Here is a 21,824-nt window from a genome sequence, read left to right as displayed (position 1 = left end):
GTGTCTGTAGACGCCCCGGACAGCAGTGGGATTCAAAGCTGACTGTCGCCCTCCTTACGGCCCGACGACCATTTCGTTTCGTAGCAGGACACCTTTGGTTGTCATCCGTGGCACCCTTACAGCACAGCGGTACGTAGAGTATATTCCACGCCCCGTTTTGTTGCCCTTCAAGGCAAGATAATACCCTTCCACATACGCCGATGATTTCTACTGCTTGTCTTTGTGCGTGCCAAACCCTACCTTGGTCAGGAAGATCGCCAGAGCTCTTCACGATTGAGAACGTTTGGAGCATTATGGGCAATGTCCTCAACCATTAGGGCTCGAGGTGGAGCCACGCGTTAGCGACTTGTTCAGTTTGTGAAGCTCTTTCACTTGAATAAATCATTCAGTTTGTCAGAAATTGCAATAATTTGTTTCTCTGTACATGTACATCATCACATCCACAGATTTCTATCCCATTCGGATAATTCATTCGTCGTGCGTCGTTTTTTTATTATTATTGTTATTTTATTTGAGTTCATAAGACCTCAGATTTTGTCGTCTTGGAAAATAATTAGCCATTGCATGCTGTAATTGTTTTTTTACACATTTTTCTTCCTCCAAGCAAGTTTGTGGCAGACTCTAACCTTTCTCAGTAAATGCATTATTTGTGACGCCCAGAACACGATATGTTTTTTAACTACATCAGTAAAGTAATTATATTTCGCATACATTGATCATCGGAACACACGCAATTTGTTCGACAACTTGTGAACAAATACAGTTCTTGAAACTGTTAGTTAGACAAGAAAAATTGACGTAGGCAGTATATAGCCAACTATGCCACTGGATGCGCGTTTGCCTATCGCTTAGTTTTACAATGAAAATAACTCTTGTTACCTTCAAATATAACTGAGGTCATAACCACATACTAAAGAGAAACACGATCCGCAATTCCACACATCATGCGACCATAGCATCGAGTGTGTCACGTCGTAACTTCTCGTGGCCACCTACGTGTTCGGGACTGGAAAAATATAACTGTCCTTTCAGTGTTAAAAAAACAATTACTATATGTTTGGTGTACGATTCGTACGCAGCGGAATGGGACCTAAAATGCACCAGATGTAAACTGGCCGGTGGCTACATTTTGAACTATGAGGGCTGTTCAATAAAGAATGATCATAAAATTTTTTGACAGCATACCTTTACTCATCCTCATAATTTTGATGGTCCTTCTGGAAGTAGTCTCCTATTAACGCTACGCACTTGTCCCAGCGTTCTGCCGGTCTTCAAATACATGCTGGAAACCATTTTTTGAGAGGTCCTTCAAAATCGCCTCCGCAGCCTTCACCACTGCTTCTGATGATTGATAATGCCTACCACGAATGCGTTTCTTCATGTTAGGGAATAGAAAAAGTCACATGGAGCTAAATCCGGACTGTAGGAACGGTGAGGGATGCACTTCACGTTGATTTTTGCAAGACATTCAGCAACAACATTGGCAATATGGGGCCGCGCATTATCATGGTGCAGCATCCAGCCTGCTTCATGGAAATGTGGTCTTTTGCGGCTGATATAGATTTGCAATGTTTTCAGGACACCCATGTAGTATTGTCCAGTTACAGATGTCTGTGCAGGTAAAACATGCTGCTAAACTATTCCATGAATATCTAAGAATGAGATGACCATAACTTTCCCAGCAGAAGCAACCACTTTTGCTTTTTTGGATGTTGGTGATGGAGATTTCCACACTGAGCTTTGCTGTTTGCTCTCAGGATCAAAATGATGTAGCAAAGTTTCATCAGCAGTGATTACATTTGAAAGAAACTCCGGTCCTTCCACTAACATCAACTTTAACCGCATGCAGACCTGCACGCGAATGTCCTTTTGTTCCGGAATCAACGGTCTTGGAACCCATCGCGCACAAACAAGTGTCATGTGTAATTTTTCTGCCACCAACGTGTGGATGGCACCCAATGAAATGTTCAGTATTTCAGAAAATGATCTTAACCCTGTGGTGCATGAATTTCACTGCAGTAGACAATTGTTAATGGTCAATTCTGTGGCGTTTTCAGTCAGTCGTGAGGCTGCAAATGCATGCAGGACACAACATCAGTAGGGAGTGCCCACTGCAGTGAACTGTGTACATTTGCAGCCTCAGGCCTGATTGAAAATGCCAAAGAATCGACCTAAGTGACCTTTAACAGCTGTCCACTGTAGTGGACGCCATGCGCCACAGGGTTAAGGTAATTCGCCGCACAATGACAGCAGCAGTGTTGATGTTTTCTTCCCTAAGAGCAGTATCTGGAGCACCGGGTCCACCTTCATTTGAAATTGATTTCCTCACCTCTCTGAACATTTTAAACCACCATCGAGCTGTGCTGTAGGAAAGAACTGACTCTCCATAGGCCTCCTGTAACATTGTATAGGCCTCAGCTTGAAGATTCGTTGAGACGAAAGCAGAATTTCAAAGCCGCATATTGTTTCTCGCTTGTTACCTCCATTGCAGCAGTAGGCGATAACATATTTGATCTTGCCTGCCTCTCACAGGCGGGAACAAGGAGTCCCAACAATGAAACTTCTCCGGCGTGTTTGTTGTACGTTAAGCTAACAGAATATCATAAGATTAAATTTTAGCGCGAGAAATTATGACCGTAAAATTATCATTATTTATTGAACAGCCCTTGTACAAACTTTTTAAATATATGTGTCATACTTACTTAATTCCTAAATATCACACTAACAATAAGCTATACCGAAAAGAGACAGTTCATTATCAAGCTTAGATTTCCGACTATAAGAAGCGTAAAAATCAATTTTTTTTCTTCTTATAGTTCCTCAATACCGAACGAGAAACATGGCATGTAGAGAACATGCACAATCCCAAAATAGTGGCTCTTAATTTTTAACGCGAAAAGTAAAAGTTTCACTGGAAAACTAACTACAGAGACGTGTATAGCATCTCTTTATTTAATAAAACATCTGATTTTCTCGGCGCGACTGTTTAATTTTATGCACAATATTTCGATGACCCAGCCGTCTCCTTAAGTGCTGCACGCTGCCCGGACCAGATTTGAAGAAAATGGTTGGATCGGTCTTCGAAATAATGTGCATAAAATGGAGCGAACTCTGCGGAACACCCAGAAGCACACTATTAATTAACAAACGACAGAATACCTTCATCGTGTGAAGAAGACATGGTACCACGTTACTTGCACTAGCATTGTCACACGCATACTATACTGCCATGAATCTGGTACGTCACATGTCACGCCACGTCGTTGGGCGCCCATTCGAAGATAGTGGGCGCGTCAACGTTTGGATATGCAGGGTAGTAAAAACAGTCTTAAGTTTGTGAGGATTTTGAAGGGTCGCTATGCTGAGAAATAACTGTTAAGAAAAAATATTCAGTACGTTGCGCCGCTTCCGAGTTATTAGTGTTGAAGGCCGTTGGGCGCGAAAATTCAAGCGCCCTGCCAGAGGCGGTGTCACCAAGCGTGTTCTTCGTTTTGTTGCCTAAAACCCAACAAGGAAATAGGACGGCGGTAAAAATCGACTTCGATCCAGGAGCTGAGCAGTCTTGCGCGCTAGCATCGACGCCATGGGAACAACTGACACTAATTGTATGTCGCGGGCCGCTACAGTTTGCGCGCGCAGTAATGGCCTGATTAGATAACTCCATGCTAATTAACTCGGAAATGGCGCAATGTGTTGAACTTTTTCGTGACTTTTGTTTCTCAGCACAACCTAGCCGACCGCGTAGCTTCTGTATACTTTCCTTCGTTTCATTGCAAAATTCCACATTAGATTTGGCGTAGCAGAGATTACGCTGCCTGTGCAACTCTTCGAATCTCGTGCGTGTCAATGGACACTTGTCAGTGGTGGCTTCTTTCGAATAGAGATGCTCTCACTATATCCTTGATATAGTGGCAGCACAGCTTTGGAATGTCTCATGCTACGTGCGTGCACTGTTTGGCTCGATGTAAAGAGCTGATAGCGCGTCTGCTTATTCGGAGCACCACTATCAAAATGGTGGCCGGTGCAAAGTTCACGACTCGATGCGCCGTGGCGATAGGCGCTCCCTCTCCCCCTCTCCCAATCCCTCCCCCTCCCTCCCTCCTTCCACTCCCCCCCACCCACCCACCCCTGCTGTATCAACACTCAGCAACGACGCGGCACAATTTAAAGTTCACAAACCCGCCAAAAAAAGTTACCTCAGCTTTTCTAAAATAGTTCCTAACGCGGATAACAAGCCGCAGCCCTCCTGTTCAGGTAGAAGTAGCATAAATGCGAGTTTCGAGCGGCATTTAGGATAAAAAGCTATCATTTTCTGGAAAACTCCAAGAAAAGCATGCTTGCTTAACGTTGTCGAAGTGATTCGTGGATGTGTGCTCTGAATTATTTAAGATAAGGACGTTTCTCAAATTGTAACTAATGTCATGGAACGACGCTCTTTCGTTAAATTGCTTTCAGCAAAAGATTCTCACATTTATCAGAACTTTTGAAAGGTGAAATGATAAATTTAAGATGTACTTGGAAGGAGAAATAAGGGTTTTAAAATTAGCCAAATCTGTGGCCTTATTTCCGCACACTTGTTTCTTTTTACAAAAACAGTGAAAGAACCCTTTTCTTGATACAAATCATTTTATTGTTTCTCAAAATATTCGCCTATAAAATACATGCACTTTCATATCCGTTCGAACCGATTCTGGAAGCATTTTTCCATTCTGATGCTGGTACCTCAAAAGCATGGTTTTGCAGGGGTCCAACAAGTTCTTGATGTGATGAAAATTGCCGTCCATGTATATTTGTTTGTCTGAGGGAGGGGAATGAAAAGAATTCCTATGGCAATAAATCAGATCGATAATGGCAATGAGATTTTGGTCTGTTTGAGCTGCTGGTATTGTCATAAATGCTGCGACGTTTTCAAATCTTCTTCCTCATTTTATTGTAGTTTTGTGACAGATTCAATTATCTAAAGCAGTGGTCGCCTCAGATGAAATGTACCAAAAAGATAAACCATCGGTTTCGCGCAAGGTCTTCGCAAACGAACCACTGTAGTTGGTGTTTCTTCGTCGTCGGATACCCAAACAATTGGTTGATGCTGTGCTTTTTAACTCATACGAATACATCAAACGCCGGCCGGTGTTGCCGAGCGATTCTAGGGGCTTCAGTCTGGAACCGCGCGACCGCTACGGTTGCAGGTTCGAATCCTGCCTCGGGCATGGATGTGTGTGATGTCCGTAGGTTAGTAAGGTTTAAGAAGTTCTAAGTTCTAGGGGACTGATGACGTCCCATAGTGCTCAGAGCCATTTGAATACATCAAACTTCAGCCTTCCTTTACAGTGATGTATATGTATATGGATTTAGCATTTCCACGGTCGAATATTTCCTTACCCAAATTGACACTGCTTTGTTTTTGAACTTCGGTCGAATCGTGCGACATCCCGCTGTTCTTTTCCACATTTTAATGTTCATCAAGAATCGAATATACTGCAATCTTCCATATGCATAAGGTTGTTTCTACCTCACGGTAAGTCTCAGGTCGATCCTCTTTTGTCATGTTGCGCACTGCTTCGATGTGTCTTGGATCAGCTACCGATTATCTTATCAAAATTCTTCGTTGATGGAAACATGCATGACGAAATTCTGTAACAGTTCTGAACAGTATTTTCTAAATATTACTACTATTAGAGCAATCAAAGCTGACACTCGACGAGGAGGCTGATTGAAGCGAACGGAAATCGGAAAAAGCCTATACGATTGCTCCCATCTGTCATCACGACGATTGTCTGTTTGGATTGCGCGAACGAAGTGCTTCGAGGTCTTGTTGTGTACATTCACGTGACATTTCAATTTTTTCCCAAAATTTTCTTTAGTTAGTCACTGTAAACAAACTACTTAGCAAATTTTTGAACTGCCGTGGTTTTATCAATAACAACAACAAATTTTCAAACCGTAGTAATGTCAAATCTCAGTAGCGCCATGTAGCGGTCGTTGAAAGAAAAGGGAAACAGTGAACCTTTCATTCAAACGAATACCATCTCGAATGTGGTGGATTTTACCTTAACTGATAGTGATTTACTTGACAGATCGATTAAATGAAGATAAAAGTGGTAGTACTAAGTCAGTATTACGCATAAGAACTACCCGTTTTAAGATAGTAGTTAGGCAATGACCCGTTTTTTCTACATTCACAACATTATTCCAAGGTGAAAGTAGCTTCGGCTTTAAATAGAATAGTAGTCAACTCTTAGTGCTTAGTGGTCACTTTAAAAATCAGTTGTGGGCAGAGCATCTCACGTTCCCGCCATACCTGACGGCAGCTGCTTCCAACATTACTCCGTGTCACATGAACAGCACTTCCGAAGTGACCCGCTTTTAACCGAACGGCAGCCCATGTGGCAACACTGTAATGGCAAATGACTGATGTCAACTATAAAGTAATTTTAGTGGGACTATAGTAAAAGTGGTTTGTTGTTGCCTTCCTCCAATCCGTGAATGGACCTTATTTACACTGTTTGGTCTAGATTAATGTAGTATGTGCGTTTGTGTAATGTAATGTTGGCGTTTGTGCTGTTACGGATAACTACGGAGAAAAGGAAGATGTATCGTGATAATGACGTATAGCTCACAGTCCACTTTTCGTCTTTAAGTGACGGATAACACGAGCCTGCTCTGGCTCCGGAGTGAAACTCACTACATTGATGACCGATTGGGAGCTGTAGGCAGCTTCCGTTCCTCCCATTTCCGGCCAGATGATACAAATGGAATCTTATCACCTTGTAGGCCGCCATGAGATTTAGCGACCTCGACCACGGAAAAGGACGGTTAAGATATAAAAGAATTGCTCGCCAATTATAAATCTATGTTGAAACAGTACTGTCTTTAAAATAAGAACATTATATAAAATGATTGAAGAGTTCATTTTGTGTGTGTATTGATTTGATAGCAGCTGCAAACTTGTGTTGTTTCAGAGAGAAACGCGCGGCTTGGCGCTGGGCGCAACATCGCGCGAGGATAGCCAGTCGGTGGACGTGGCTGCAGGCGCAGATCTCTGACCTGGAGTACCGCATCCGCCAGCACAATGACATCCACAGGTAGGCGTGCTCTCCTCTTCAACCTTCTATGCTTCTGCCCTTAATTATGAGTACTATGGAAGACGCCATTCCAGTCCTACAGTACTCTAATTAATAGGTACTTTCATTTCTTAAAAGGAAGTCATTTTCTTTCGTTGCCTATTCTTTCATTTCATTTTCAGATGAAATTATGATTTCATTATTTAGAAGTTAGTTAATTTCACCCACCTACGCATAATCAAGCACATACCAAAAGATATTGTATGTTTGCAGCATGTTGTATTCCATACATAAGTGTCTTGTGTATGTGGGGAAGGGGGGGAGGAGGCAAATATGACGACGTCCCTAGTAAAGAACTTCGCACAACCATAGTGTGTACTAGCTCAACTACCACATATTTGAAGTCCATATGTAGAATGGAAAAATTGCAGTCCATATGCTGGTTTTGTAACTGTGTCAGCATACGTTACACACTAAAAGAAATAGAAACACACTTTGACTTTTTAAAATCAAATTGGGTGCATATCGACACATTTACCAGCAACCCTCCATATTATAGCTTGATTATGCCCAGTCAGGAGAAATTGGATAACTGATAAATAATGAAATAGTGTTTATTTAAAAATAAGAGCCTACACAGGAAAATGACTTCATTCAAGTAAACATCTAGTCTCTTTTACATTAGTTACGGAAATATGCATTTCAATTTCGTATTTGCAGATTCAGCTTAGTAATGTCTTCACCTATGAACGTAGACCTTGGTAAGAAATGATAAATGATATTTAATTCTCTGAAACTCGATAAGTAATTATTGGGAAATTACAGTATTTATAACATAGCAGGTTGATCCTTAAAGCAGAGAAATTACCTCGAGTTCTCAAGCTTGTGTTTTCCTTAGGCCAGACTAGATTGTGACACTTCGACGGAGCTTCATTTTAATCACGACTGTATTACATACAAATGCCGCAAAACACACAAACCAACTTCACCGATTAATATCCACACTAAAATTCACGTTGGGAGTCGAGTCTGATTTCTCTGGCTTATTGTAGATTTCCATAATATGGACAGTGGATTGGACTAGTTCAAGTTAATCAAGTATGGAATTATTGTAAGCATTGTAGTTAGTAGTGGGAAACGCATTGACGATATTTTAGTTGGGCGGTTAACCTGTGGACACCTGTTTACGACTGTCTCCAAAGTCGAAGCAAATTACGAGAGGTAGATTATTTTCCTCACTCCTGTAGATGTTCGTTCAGTATTAGTTACAAGATGTTAAATTCTAACTTTACGCCAAGAAGTTATGAGAGACAGTACAATGTCATTTGGATAAGGATGGGACGGAAATTCGTCGTTCTCTATGTGGAAACGGCCTGCGTCTAGCTATAGCGATGTAGGAAAGCCACAGTCGTCCTCCCGAAAAAGACATCTGCCTAAATCTCTGCGTTACCTCGCTCGGTCGACTTCAGTACTAATGCTCGTTTTTCACCATGAATCTGATTTGCTGTAAGCACAGCTCACGTAAGCGGTATTAAAAATCTCTCTGAGCGCATATGTTAACTGGACTCGAGACAGGGTGAGATATTAACATCATGTCTGTTTCGGATCAGTGGTGGAGAGACTTCTTAGTCCAAAATCAGTTCCCACTGGGACAGACTAGCATTTCGCCACAGTGGAATAACACAGACAAAAAAGTTCTACAGCGAAAGAAGTGCCTCGGACGTGGCCGGATTCAAGTTCTCTGCTTCGGTGCAGTGCTACCCAAATAATCCGTACCTGATAGGAGGAATAGCGCATTGTTCTTAAGGTAAGGTTTACGCAAGTCGTTTCTCATTCTCCAGAGCTAAATTCGGTGAGATGTCACAGTGGCTGAGAGACAGTTAATCATGAGGGATGGACCTCAAATCTCGTCGCGTTATCCTTACTTATTTTTGCTGTTGTCTGCACTAACTTAAGGCGAAGAGAAGGAATTGATGGTACCATATTTAAAACTAATAAAGATCTTTTCTCATTCTTGCCAGTCCGGGAATTATCTCGATGTCGTTGTAAAATAAAAGGTGGTCTTCCATTCCTCTGTATCTTTATAAAGCTACTTTGCCGATTACACGACAGTCATGCAGATGGTACTGTAGTATCTCAAATGATGGTGCGTTTCCTGCCTGTTACTTCAACGATCAATGTGTGAGTGATCTACGGCTACGTACATACTCCGCAAACCACTGTGAATCGCATGGTGTAGGGTACTTATATTAAGCCACACGGAGCAAAATTCGCCGTGTAAGGGCGTGGACACGAGAGCTTTTTGCTCCAAGTCAGTCATCCTCTCTAATGGTTGTCGCAGAATTGTTTACACTAGGGGCGATTTTACGCTGATATTTACAGTCCTGTGCACTTCGTGTAAGTGTCTTGTCTTGGGAGAGCTGATGTCGGAAACGTTTGCACACAGCAGGGTGAAGTTTTGTGCGTGAAGGAGCCTCGGGGTACAGCGACACTAGTAATCGTTGAAGTGGCAAAGTAAAAACTTACTTGGCCGTGTTCCTGTTGGATGAGAGAACGGATGAGGCGGCGGAATAATTTTGGGGCACGAAAGAATCACGTTGTAGAGCTTGTGATGTGAAAATCGACAATAATATCGAAATTTTGCAAGAATGACACTGATGAAGATACAAGAAATACTCTTCATAATTGGACCAAAAATTGCCAATCCAGATACTATTATGCTTCAATCCATTAGTGTGAAAAATAGACTGCCGGTGACACTAATATTTCTAGCATCAGCTGTTTATTCTCTTTAATATTTGGTACAGTAGCAATTACGACGAAATAACACGACACCAATTTCGTTATACCCATAGACGTTCAAAAGCCAAATAGGGCGGATATCTGATAAATGAAGGATTTCCGGACATGTTATTTCAGCGTTTTTCCTTGTATTGACTTACGGAACAACTCGTACATTCCTGAAGGTCTGTTCTTCAAAACCCAATATACGTAATGATATAAACAATATGTATACCAAGTCATATAAAATTGTAGATACAGCTGTATTGCCTGAAATTTTTACAGTTCCAAAAACAATTACATTCAAACATAACTTTAGTCATAGCGCTGGCCTTTCCACCTACAAACTAATTAACTTCGTTCTTAGTCCACTGCTTGGCAGCATTTTCATTACTATTTTTGCCGACACATCGCTGCCACTCACCAACACTGCCTTATCAATCGCGACGATACTGTACACCGACAATGACTGTACAGGTTTATAGAACGGTTCGTTGCAGTATTGATCTGGGGAAGTGTGTAGCGCACCTGTGTGTAAATTCATTTTATCATATTAACGTGAGATCGAGTCTTTGCAGTGACAATTTTTTTATTTTTCGTTTCTTAATTCTATATAATATTTCTGTGATGGTTTACCTTATTTGCCGCAAAGCGTGGCTTAAGTCTAGAACTTTCTAAATAGGCTAACAGTGTGTGCTGTTCGTTGAGGAGCTAAAAGTGGCGATTTCTTCGCTCAGAAACATGCCACGGTCACATTTACGGATCAAAATATGCAATTTCAAGGGTGCTTCTATGTAATGTGTGCATCACTACAGCAAAATATATTACCAAGCTATGATACTGTACATATTTATCTGTGAAATAACGCAGAAATCTGGTATGCGATGTGTAGTTTTTCTTGCCTGAGAGCTAAGGCGAACACGTCGTGAGAGACGAAAGTTGTCGTCCACACCGAGAGGTCTAAACTTTACTTTCTCATTCTGACGCTGCCGGTGAGCTGTTGCAGGCTCTGATGTCTGCTAGCTGGCTGCCCTTTGGGAGCTGCTATGCTTTCCGTGATAGCTCCGGGGCTATTTTCCTTGTGGGGCATTGCAAGGTTTCTTGAATAATACCTGCGCAGGCCAATCAGGAGTCCTGTTGTCTGACGTCACAGCCTATAGGGTGGGAACACTGACAATGCCACTTAACCCTAGAGATCAAGAAAAATGTCACCTGCACGCCGGGCGATCTGTGATCTTTCTCAAACGACTGTAAATAAAGTATTGGGCAAAAAAGTGCCTATCATTTCGTTAAAAGTTCATAGTTACTGTGATATTTCAGGATTAAGTAAAATGCTGCTGATATTTCGGGATTAAGCAAATTGCTGCAAGAATTTCGCTAAGTTTGCACTGTAAAATAGAGATCGCTGTGAATTTGCGTTCGATGTGTGTTAGTCATATTTTTTCTGCGTGTGAAATGTAGCTACTATATTGAGTTATTCTTTGAACTCGGTAGGATGTGGCCTTCAGAAAACGGGTTGCATGTAAAGTGCTTCATCCCGAGCTCGTGCGCAAACGAAAAAGCCAGAATGAAATATTCACAAAATTCCTCGTATCTCATAAAACAGTTCCAGCTATCAAAACAGGATTTTGGCAAACGATTTTACGCAAAGAGGAGTGTATTTCGCTATATGGTTTATATGCGAAATTTCCGTATCCAGAGCTATATTTAAGCGACTACGGATTTTCTTTCAGTTAAATAATGTGGTATCAGAGGAGCCACCGATAGCCATGTTTCAGTTGCAAATGTAACCGCATTAAAATGTTGCTGTGATGAGTACTGATAAACTCCGCTGAATTTTGGCGAAAGAAGCAGATTTTAATGTGGCAACAAGGTCACTTCCTAACACTCGAAACTCGTAATTGATAAAGTTTCTCTGAAGAAAAACAAAGGTAACACTAAGTCTGGGGAAAATAAATCATTACTTCCGTTGAAATTTCGGCGGAATCCCGTACTCGAATATGTTTTTAATAACGAATGATGTGGATTGAAAGTGGCCAACGGGTTTTACATCGATAAGCCAAACAATTATGACCACTGCCCAACGCACCATTGGATGCCGGCTGGTGACGTTGCGGGCACGTCACGCGGTAAGAAAAATATGAAAGCGAAGCAGACACCGACAGATCACTCTAGAGAAGATACGGGTTGCAAATGGGGATATCATAGAGTTGAGCAACTTCGACAAAGGGCTGATAATTGTTACGCAGAGCGTGTGAAGAAGTATATCGAAAACGGCAAAGCTGATACAACGTTCACGTGCTACTGTCGTGAGCATCTATGGAAAGAGAGAAGACGACAGCAAAACTACCACTAGGCGCTAAGTGGTTGGACGGTACTACTCTTCACTGAACGTTGGGTTCGGAGGCTTGTCTACTTTGTAAAGTAGAATTGATGATGATCTATGGCATCTCTGCCAAAAAAACACATTGATGGTGCACGCAAAAGCGTTTAAGAGCACACCGTTCATTGTTCATCGTACATCGTTGAACATGGAGCTCCGCAGCAGACCACCCCATGTTGACCCAGCGACGTCGTCAGTTGCGATTGCAGTGGACAGGGAACCAGCGTGATTCGATCGTCGATAAATGGAAACGTGTCGGCTCTTCGGGTGAACCAAATTTTTGCTACACTAGGTCGACGGTCGTCCCCACAAACGCTGCCATCTAGGTGAACGGAGGGCTGGTGTGAGTAGTATTATGCTACGGGAGATGTTCTCCTACGACTGCATGGGACCTGTGGTTGCAATCGAAGACACGCTGGCGACTGCGAACCACTGCATACCACCGAGAGAGATGGAGCAGTGGCTAGCTCTCTCGACTCGCGTTCGGGAGGACGATGCTTCAAACCTGCGTCCGGCCATCCTGACTTAGGTTTTCCGTGATTTCCCTAAATCGCTTCAGGCAAATGCCAGGACGGTTCCTTTCAAAGGGTTCAGCCGACTTCAAAAAATGGTTCAAATGGCTCTGAGCACTATGGGACTTAACATCTGAGGTCATCAGTCCCCTAGAACTTAGAACTACTTAAACCTAACTAACCTAAGGACGGCACACAGATCCATGCCCGAGGCAGGATTCGAACCTGCGACCGTAGCGGTCGCGCGGTTCCAGACTGAAGCGCCTAGGACCGCTCGGCCACTTCGGCCGGCACAGCCGACTTCCTCCCACATCCTTCCCTAATCCGATGGGGCCGATGACCTCGCTGTTTGGTTCCCTCCCCCAAAGCAATCAGCCAAAGCATCACCCCATACTCGGTGTTATCTTTTAGCAGTATAATTGTCCGTGTCTCAGAGCCAGAACCGTTCTCCAGTGATTTTGAGGAGCATTATAGTCAAGTCATGTCTCAGTGACCAAATTCGCCTAATATAAATCCTATCGAACGCTTCTTGGTCCCATCTGGTGTCATCACCATGTACGTAAATCAGCGACCCGTTATTTACAAGTTTTACATGACCTGTTTGTAGACATCTAATGCCACATATCTCCACAAACCTACCAACAAACTGTCGGATACCTGATACTCCCCCCCCCCCCCCCCCCCCACACACACACACACACACACAGGGGTTCACCACTCTATGGTGAGTATGTGCTTGGGTATGACGGGGTCCCCAGCCTGTGCAACACTACGTTTTGTTTCTGTGCTACAAACCTATAGTTCAACTCTCTCTTACCACCCCTGGCTTTCTGGTGGATGGTCCTTTTGGCGCTTGGACGTAGTTCGGTCTTGATTTGTAGTTTCACTCCTGGCGCTATCTTCGCGTTTCATTAACGATTATATGGTCCACATTATTGGATATGACCTGCCAAATTTTGCACAAGTGCGTTTCATGCAGGGAAGGTCGCCCACTGTGGTGTATTCTCTGCGCCTGTGCCCTTCTACCCTCCTAGCACTCTTCATTCTTGTTGTCGTTGTACACCCAAAACTCTGCATGGGAGCCATCCTGTTGCCGGGGGGGGGGGGGGGGGGGCTGACGGGGCCACACTGGGATCTCACTGGTGTTCCACACACCTCATGTATGCCATGGAATAAGTGCCCATCATGACTGGGGCTTGGGGACTCCTAGCAATGGATTACTGTCCAGGTAACCATTGCTGAGGCTGGGTGGAGCATATGGGAAGAGCCCCGTTGGGTGCGACTCCATGATGGATAGGAACTTAAATTTTCCCCCGCTGGTGGTAACGCGGCACCTGCAGTCTCCTGAAATGGAAAGGCCTCATATGATGTAACGAAATACAATCCCAGCATTTTCCCTTCCCTGACCACGCTGTCAGACGAACGTTGGGCTAGACAAAGAGAAAGTAATACCCCAACACGTGGTCTTGTACCAGGACCAACGGGGACACCTTTTTGGCAACAAAGCCTGTATTTTTTGTTGAGGGCATTGATGACAAATACAGGGAAGTTGCAATTTGCCCTGTCAGAGGCACTGCTCTCATGTGAAAAGTTGGGCGACACTCCTGTGACTATCAGTCCCTACAAGAGGCTCAGTACAGTCCAAGGAGTCATTATACAATCTGAAAATGAGCTGTGGGCTAACTTACAGTGACAGGACGTGAATTTCGTCCTTCGTGTTCATAGGGGCCAGGGGAAAATAGAGTTGCTAGAGGGGCCTTCATCGTGGCTTTTGAGGATGGTCAGTTGACTGAGAAGATCAAGGTGCCGGCCGCGGTGGCCGAGCGGTTCTGGGCGCTTCGGTCTGAAACACTGAGACTGCTACAGTCACAGGTTCGAATCCTGCCTCGGGCTTGGATGTGTGTGATGTCCTTAAGCTAGTTAGGTCATAAGTCCCCTAGAACTTAGAACTACTTAAACCTAAGATGTTGAGTCCCATAGTGCTCAGAGCCATTTGAACCATTTTGAAGGTAAAGGTGAAGGTCTGCCAGTGTGATGGGAAACCCTATGTTCCTTGTCCTATGATATGCTTCAGGTATATGTTCAGACATATGTCTTCCCATTGCACCACTGATCCTGTCTGCAGGGATTGTGGACATCCATTGCATGTGAAGATTTCTTGTGCCCCACACCTCTTTCTGTAAACAGTGGCGAGATCCTTTCTCCCTGCTCGCCTGATCGCTCCATTGAAAATGTGAGAAGAAAATCAATGAGTATAAGACCCTCGACAAACTTAGATTACAATGTGCCAGAAAAAAAACTATAATGCCTTAAACCCATACAAATTACACAATATTGCAATCCAACAGCAACATTCTCGCCTTCTGTCGATGGTGCTTTCCTCTGTTGTGCCTCTTACAGTGGGCTCTCTGAGCTACCCACTAACGCCAGTCCCCTCGGTGGTTGGTAGGTCCTAGTGCATTGGGGTCTTGCATATGGTTCAGCATCACCCTTACCATTGCGGATACTGAAACTTGTTCATCATTGTGTCGACGTATGACACGAGCATTCGGACCTAGCTCTGTGAACAGCATAGTAGTCCCTCCATTACGTATCAGGCGCCAACAACAGCTACTGAGTTACATTATATGCATTTGTATCCTCCCTGAACATCCCAGTTACTGTGCCCTTTTCCCAGGAAGGAGCTCTCCCCACCCCCACCCCCCACCCCCTCCCATAACATTGACCCAGAACTGGGTTTTCAATTGCTGCAAGCCTACAGTGTCTTATGTTTGGAACTCCATCTTCCTCCAATGACACCTCTGGTCAGAGAGACACCATATCTGCCACAACTTGGAATGTGTGTCAGAAGTATCCTTTGGTCCACAATGATTCCGTTGACCACATGATTTTTCGCCACCTGTTCTTGGCTGACAAATTGTGGTTCAGAAGGGGTGTTCACTCATGGCTCAACAGTAGGTGGATGAACAAGCTCTGTCTACACAGCAGTAACATCCACTCTCCGCCAAATAGCTGTGTCTTCACTGCTGAATAATTTGTAGTGACTAGCTAAGCATCCTTCTGGCTATAGACCCAGTGATACTCTCCTCACCCAGTGGTTATAGCTGTCCGGGATCTTGCCTCAACCTTCATGACGGACTGCTGGTCGATTTCGCTTGGCTGCGTTGGGATTTTGGGAAACGAATGAACTGACTGGTTGGCCAAACTAGTCACCAGGATGCAGATTCTGGAAATGGGGATCCCAGAACTGGACCTTTGGTTTTTTATACTCGAACAATTGCTGGAACTATGGTACTCAGAATGGTCTGCCGTGATCAACCCAAACAGAGTACAATTGTGGCTACCATGACCATGTGACAGGGTTCCCCTGCATGCTTTTCACAGGGTATCCACCATCCTCTGTCGACTCTGCATTGGCCGCTCTTGGGTGCCCCATAGCCACATTCCCCAAGTGAGGATGCCGGTCACTGCTGATGTGGAGGCCGCCTGACGGTGGTCCAATTATTCCTAGATGCCCTGTTTTGGTTGCTTTGAGGTGACATGTTAATTTTCCCAACATGCTACCTCTGGTGCTAACAGACGACGCCAAGCGACTGACCTGATATGTTTTGCCGGTGAAGGTGGTTTCTATTCATCCCAGTGATTTACTGCTTTTTGGCCTCATTGACCACCTGAGGGAGTGGTAGGGGCTCCCTTCTTCTGCTCCATAACCCCTCCCCCCCCTTCCCTGTCCTCCCCCCGCCATCATTCTCCTGTGGTCCTTAGGGGGCCTTTGCTCGGTGGCCCAGCCTGGCCTCTGCCCCCATCCAATCTTTTTATTCTCTTTATTTTTTCCATTTCTTGATTTTAATGCCTTGTCTTGACTGATCTTTTAACGGCCTGTTTGCTGTCTTTTTTCTGGCTTTTATCTCGTTTATTATTGTGTTAGTAACATATAGGCTTTCCAGGATTTGCCTGTCACCTCCTTCGTTTGATGTACACTCCATAAACGGATCTAACGACTGGTGATCTTTCAGTTTAGTCCCTTTCACTCCAAACAAACAAACCAACCAACCAAGCTGATACACGCAATGACTAATGAATTTCGTTCCAAGGGGACAAACAAGCTGTTAACCAGGTGGTCATAAAGTTTTGGCTCATCAGCGTGTATCTCATTTATCTAAGGAATATGAAAACAATTAACAGCACATAACATGCAATATTTTCTTTCCTATCCCTATGCAGAAAAAGGAATGTACTTTTTGAACAAAAACAACTATTTCGTCTAGAAAATTGGTAATCTGCTCATACCTTGACAGGTAGTTGACAGAATTTTGTAGATTGAAATGTTCTCATATTTTTCAGATCATTGAGATACAAAATAAAATTCCTTTGGTCAGTTTCAGTCCACGTCATTCATTATTAGAAACCCATGGGATAGGACTCCATTGAAATTTCAACAGAAGTACCGTAGCGATTTATTTTCGCCTGACTTAGTATTCTCCTTATTTTTCTTCAGAGACACGTTATCAGTGACGAGTTTTGAGTAATACCAAAGTTCTCTTGTTGCCACGTAAAAACCGGTTCTTTCGCCAAAACACAAGAGATTTTAATTTTTCATCTCTTTAACGTACTTATGCAATTAAAATTGCGACGGAATTATGAAACAACAACGGATGGAAAGATATGACAATAGTTCATGAAAATGCCGATTCTCGGTATAAAAATAAAGTGTAATTTTTCTCCTATATCGTCCCAACCCCACAGCAATTCTCGTTTCACCAGTTATCTGTGGTCCTTAAATATTACTTATTTCACTGAAAAAACCATTAGTCGCTTGAGTATTGCTCTTAATATAAAAGTTTCGCATATTAAATATATAATGAATTACTCTCCTCTTTTCATACTGTCATATGCCAAAATCTTATTTCGATATCTCAAACTATTTATGAGATAGGAAGAATTGTATGAATATTTCATTTTGGCGTTTTCCCTGTCACTGGAGTTCGGGACGATGCGCTTTATATGCAATCCATTTTCTTGAGAGTTTAACGAAAACTTCAACATGTTAGGTTATTTTTGCTGCTTATGAAATATAGCTAACATGAACCAACCGTTAAGTCATAGCGACCTCTATTTTCAGTGCATACTTTCCGAAATTCTTGCAGGGGATTACTTAATTCTGAAATGTCACAATTACGACCATTAACGAAATATTAGGCAGTTCATCATGAAGCTGACGAATGAAGCTATAAGATGTGCGAGAGTCAAATTTTTTCACACAATAGGTTCATCACAATTGTTTGGGGAAGACTGCAGTTCGGCGGCCGGCTTGCGCGTCTTAATGTTCACGGAGTCAAGCCAACCTGCTAGTTTCCGCACAGAATCTCAAATTCAGCATACGAGGTAGCCGTAACCCCAGTGCTAGCCGGCAGTCAAACACGTCCGCTAGCAAACGGGTTGCGAACATTACTCCGTGTAAGACAGGCTGGGTTTTTTTCCTGTTGCTGTAGCGTTCACAGCACCGTATGTTGTTTTGGTGTCTGTTACCTGTGCGAATGACGTGTCATATCAGCAGCAGCATTCGATGGCTTCGCCGTGGGCGTATTTTGTATATAATAAATAGGTAGGTTTTCATTGTAGTCTATATAACGTTGTTTCTGGAAAGAGATTCTGTTGTATTTTCCTGCACAAATTGTAACTGTCAAAGAGCTGATCCTAATCCGAGCATCACAGAACTTTATTACAAATCCACGTAATCTGTTGACCATACAATAATAGATATTGTCGTTTCGTATACACACACAAAACGCCATGTTGTTTTCCTTCATGAACATGGACCAATTACGTGAAACATGAAGCGCTCAGACTACTCATTGTCGTGTATCTTAAATTTTTCGAAGACAAACTAGTATTCCATTATTTGAAATTTTGTCGTAGTTGTTTCCACCCATATGTTTCTTTTCTTTTTTTTTCCCCGTTGAACAGACATTGTCATGTTGAACGACGACAAGAAGGCGCAGAATGATGCTCAGTAAGTCATGGCTGCCTTAACAGATGAGAATTCTAGGCAAGAACAAGGAATTGACATAATAATGTTTACTTGACAGTCGACATATCTCCGAAAATCGAACATAAACGCAAAACAACCAGACAACATTCTTTTTCAAGAATAAAGTTTTAAGAGAAGTCGCGTGTCACGGCATAATCATCTCGGTTTATTTTTAATGAGAAAAGCTTATCGCTTCATGATCCCATCATGTTTTCAAACTGTAACGCTATTGACACTGTGTCTAAAAGTCTGTTGATTTCATGGAAGATGTAGGGATGGAGGAAACTTTAAGAAAAACTTCTTTTAGATAAAACTTAACACCGCAGAAAAATTTATATATTAACAAAAAAGGAATACAGTAGAAGACGAATTGTGATTGCTTTAGGAGATGAAATAGTGACGGCAGTTGTTGTTGTTGTTGTGGTCTTCAGTCCTGAGACTGGTTTGATGCAGCTCTCTCCATGCTACTCTATCCTGTGCAAGCTTCATCATCTCCCAGTACCTACTGCAACCTACATCCTTTTGAATCTGCTTAGTGTATTCATCTCTTGGTCTCCCCCTACGATTTTTACCCTCCGCGCTGCCCTCCAATACTAAAGTGGTGATCCCTTGATGCCTCAGAACATGTCCTACCAACCGATCCCTTCTTCTGGTCAAGTTGTGCCACAAACTTCTCTTCTCCCCAATTCTATTCAATACTTCCTCATTAGTTATGTGATCTACCCATCTAATCTTCAGCATTCTTCTGTAGCACCACATTTCAAAAGCTTCTATTCTCTTCTTGTCCAAACTATTTACCGTCCATGTTTCACTTCCATACATGGCTACACTCCATACAAATACTTTCAGAAACGACTTCCTGACATTTAAATCTATACTCGATGTTAACAAATTTCTCTTCTTCAGAAACGCTTTCCTTGCCATTGCCAGTCTACATTTTATATCCTCTCTACTTCGACCATCATCAGTTATTTTGCTCCCCAAATAACAAAACTCCTTTACTACTTTAAGTGTCTCATTTCCTAATCTAATACCCTCAGCATCACCCGACTTAATTCGACTGCATTCCATTATCCTCGTTTTACTTTTGTTGATGTTCATCTTATATCCTCCTTTCAAGACACTGTCCATTCCGTTCAACTGCTCTTCCAAGTCCTTTGCTGTCTCTGACAGAATTACAATGTCATCGGCGAACCTCAAAGTTTTTATTTCTTCTCCATGGATTTTAATACCTACTCCGAATTTTTCTTTTGTTTCCTTTACTGCTTGCTCAATATACAGATTGAATAACATCGGGGACAGGTTACAACCCTGTCTCACTCCCTTCCCAACTACTGCTTCCCTTTGATGCCCCTCGACTCTTATAACTGCCATATGGTTTCTGTACAAATTGTAAATAGCCTTTCGCTCCCTGTATTTTACCCCTGCCACCTTTAGAATTTGAAAGAGAGTATTCCAGTCAACATTGTCAAAAGCTTTCTCTAAGTCTACAAATGCTAGAAACGTAGGTTTGCCTTTCTTTAATCTTTCTTCTAAGATAAGTCGTAAGGTCAGTATTGCCTCACGTGTTCCAGTATTTCTACGGAATCCAAACTGATCTTCCCCGAGGTCGGCTTCTACTAGTTTTTCCATTCGTCTGTAAAAAATTCGTGTTAGTATTTTGCAGCTGTGGCTTATTAAACTGATTGTTCGGTAATTTTCACATCTGTCAACACCTGCTTTCTTTGGGATTGGAATTATTATATTCTTCTTGAAGTCTGAGGGTATTTCACCTGTTTCATACATCTTGCTCACCAGATGGTGGAGTGAAGGCAGCTAAGCATCAAATAGGTAAAAAGAAAAGGCCTACCAGAAATCCTGGGATAACAGGAAGTACGGAATTTAATTGATGAAAACATAAAAATGTAGTAAAAGATGATTTGACAGAGCACTGAAAGACCTCCAAGTAGCATTTTATCGCTGTGGCATGCCGATTGGGCTGCACTTACGCACAACAAGCTTCGGGCCTTGAAACCTCTTCCCGCGGCTTGGACGTCCTCCTCAAACCCTTCTCGGCGGGAGGAGGTCGTTTTGGCGCGCTTACGAATTGGACACTGCCGGGTCAGCCATCGCCATCTGCTGACGGCTGCGCCGGCGCCGTTCTGCCCATGTGGGCAATCGCTGACGGTCCGCCACATTTTAACGTCCTGTCCGGATTTTAACACACTGCGTCTTGATCTTGGCCTGCCATGTACTCTAGATGCCATTTTAGCGGATGACCCACGAGCAGCTGCTCGCGTTCTTCGTTTTATCAACCTGACAAACCTCTCTAAGGACATTTGATTCTGCTGTTTTTTTAATCCTATGCCTGTCAGTCTGTCTTTTATCGTGTTTTCCCTTTTAGTTGCTGTTTTAAACTTGTGCCTCGCGGTGCATTCCTAACGTAGTCTGGGCGCTAATGACCATTGAAGTTGTGCGCCCTAAAACCACAAAAAAAGGACCGCAGGATTAGAAGACATTCCATCAGAACTGATGATAGCGTTGGGAGAGCCAATCATGACAAAATTTCCATTTCGTGTTCAAGAGACAGGTAAAATCCCCTCAGACTTCAAGAAGAATGTTGTGATTTCATTCCAAAGATAGCAGTTGGAGACAGTGTGAAAATAACCGAACTATCAGTGAAATAAGTCATGGTTGCAAAATACTAACACGAAAATCTGTTAGAAGCCGATCTTGGGGAAGACAGTTAAGATTCCGGAGAAATGTAAGAGTACGAACACACGAAGCAATACTGACTCTACGACTCCTCTTAGAATATGGGTTAAGAAAACCAACATTTACAGCATCTGTAGACTTGGGAAAGTTTATGAAAATGTTGACTATAATACTCTTTGAAATTCTGTAGTTGAAGTTGGCAGATGTTCAATAAAGCAGCGAAAGGCTGAAGTAAACAAAGAAAAATTTGAAGGAGAAATTAAAGTCCAGAGAGAAGAAATAAAAACTAATTTGCCGATGACATAATTTTGGCAGACAGGAAAGTACTTGGAAGAAGGAACGGAATGGATGGGGGTCTAGAA

The 21,824-nt window shown here is 42.8% G+C and overlaps 1 protein-coding gene across 1 annotated transcript in view; it reads left to right on the top strand.

Moving 5' to 3' along the window:
- LOC126177630 (KAT8 regulatory NSL complex subunit 1) overlaps positions 1–21,824 on the top strand; it is a 263,481-nt gene that overhangs the window by 144,232 nt on the left and 97,425 nt on the right. The window contains exon 3 of the mRNA XM_049924508.1: positions 6,960–7,082. Coding sequence (XP_049780465.1) covers positions 6,960–7,082 — 123 coding nt within the window. The remainder of the gene's footprint in view (positions 1–6,959; positions 7,083–21,824) is intronic.

This window comes from Schistocerca cancellata, chromosome 1, assembly GCF_023864275.1.
Source record: "Schistocerca cancellata isolate TAMUIC-IGC-003103 chromosome 1, iqSchCanc2.1, whole genome shotgun sequence".
Classification (NCBI taxonomy): Eukaryota; Metazoa; Arthropoda; class Insecta; order Orthoptera; family Acrididae; genus Schistocerca; species Schistocerca cancellata.
The sequence above is the reverse complement of the archived record's forward strand: the minus strand, read 5'-3'. Positions and strand labels throughout refer to the sequence as shown.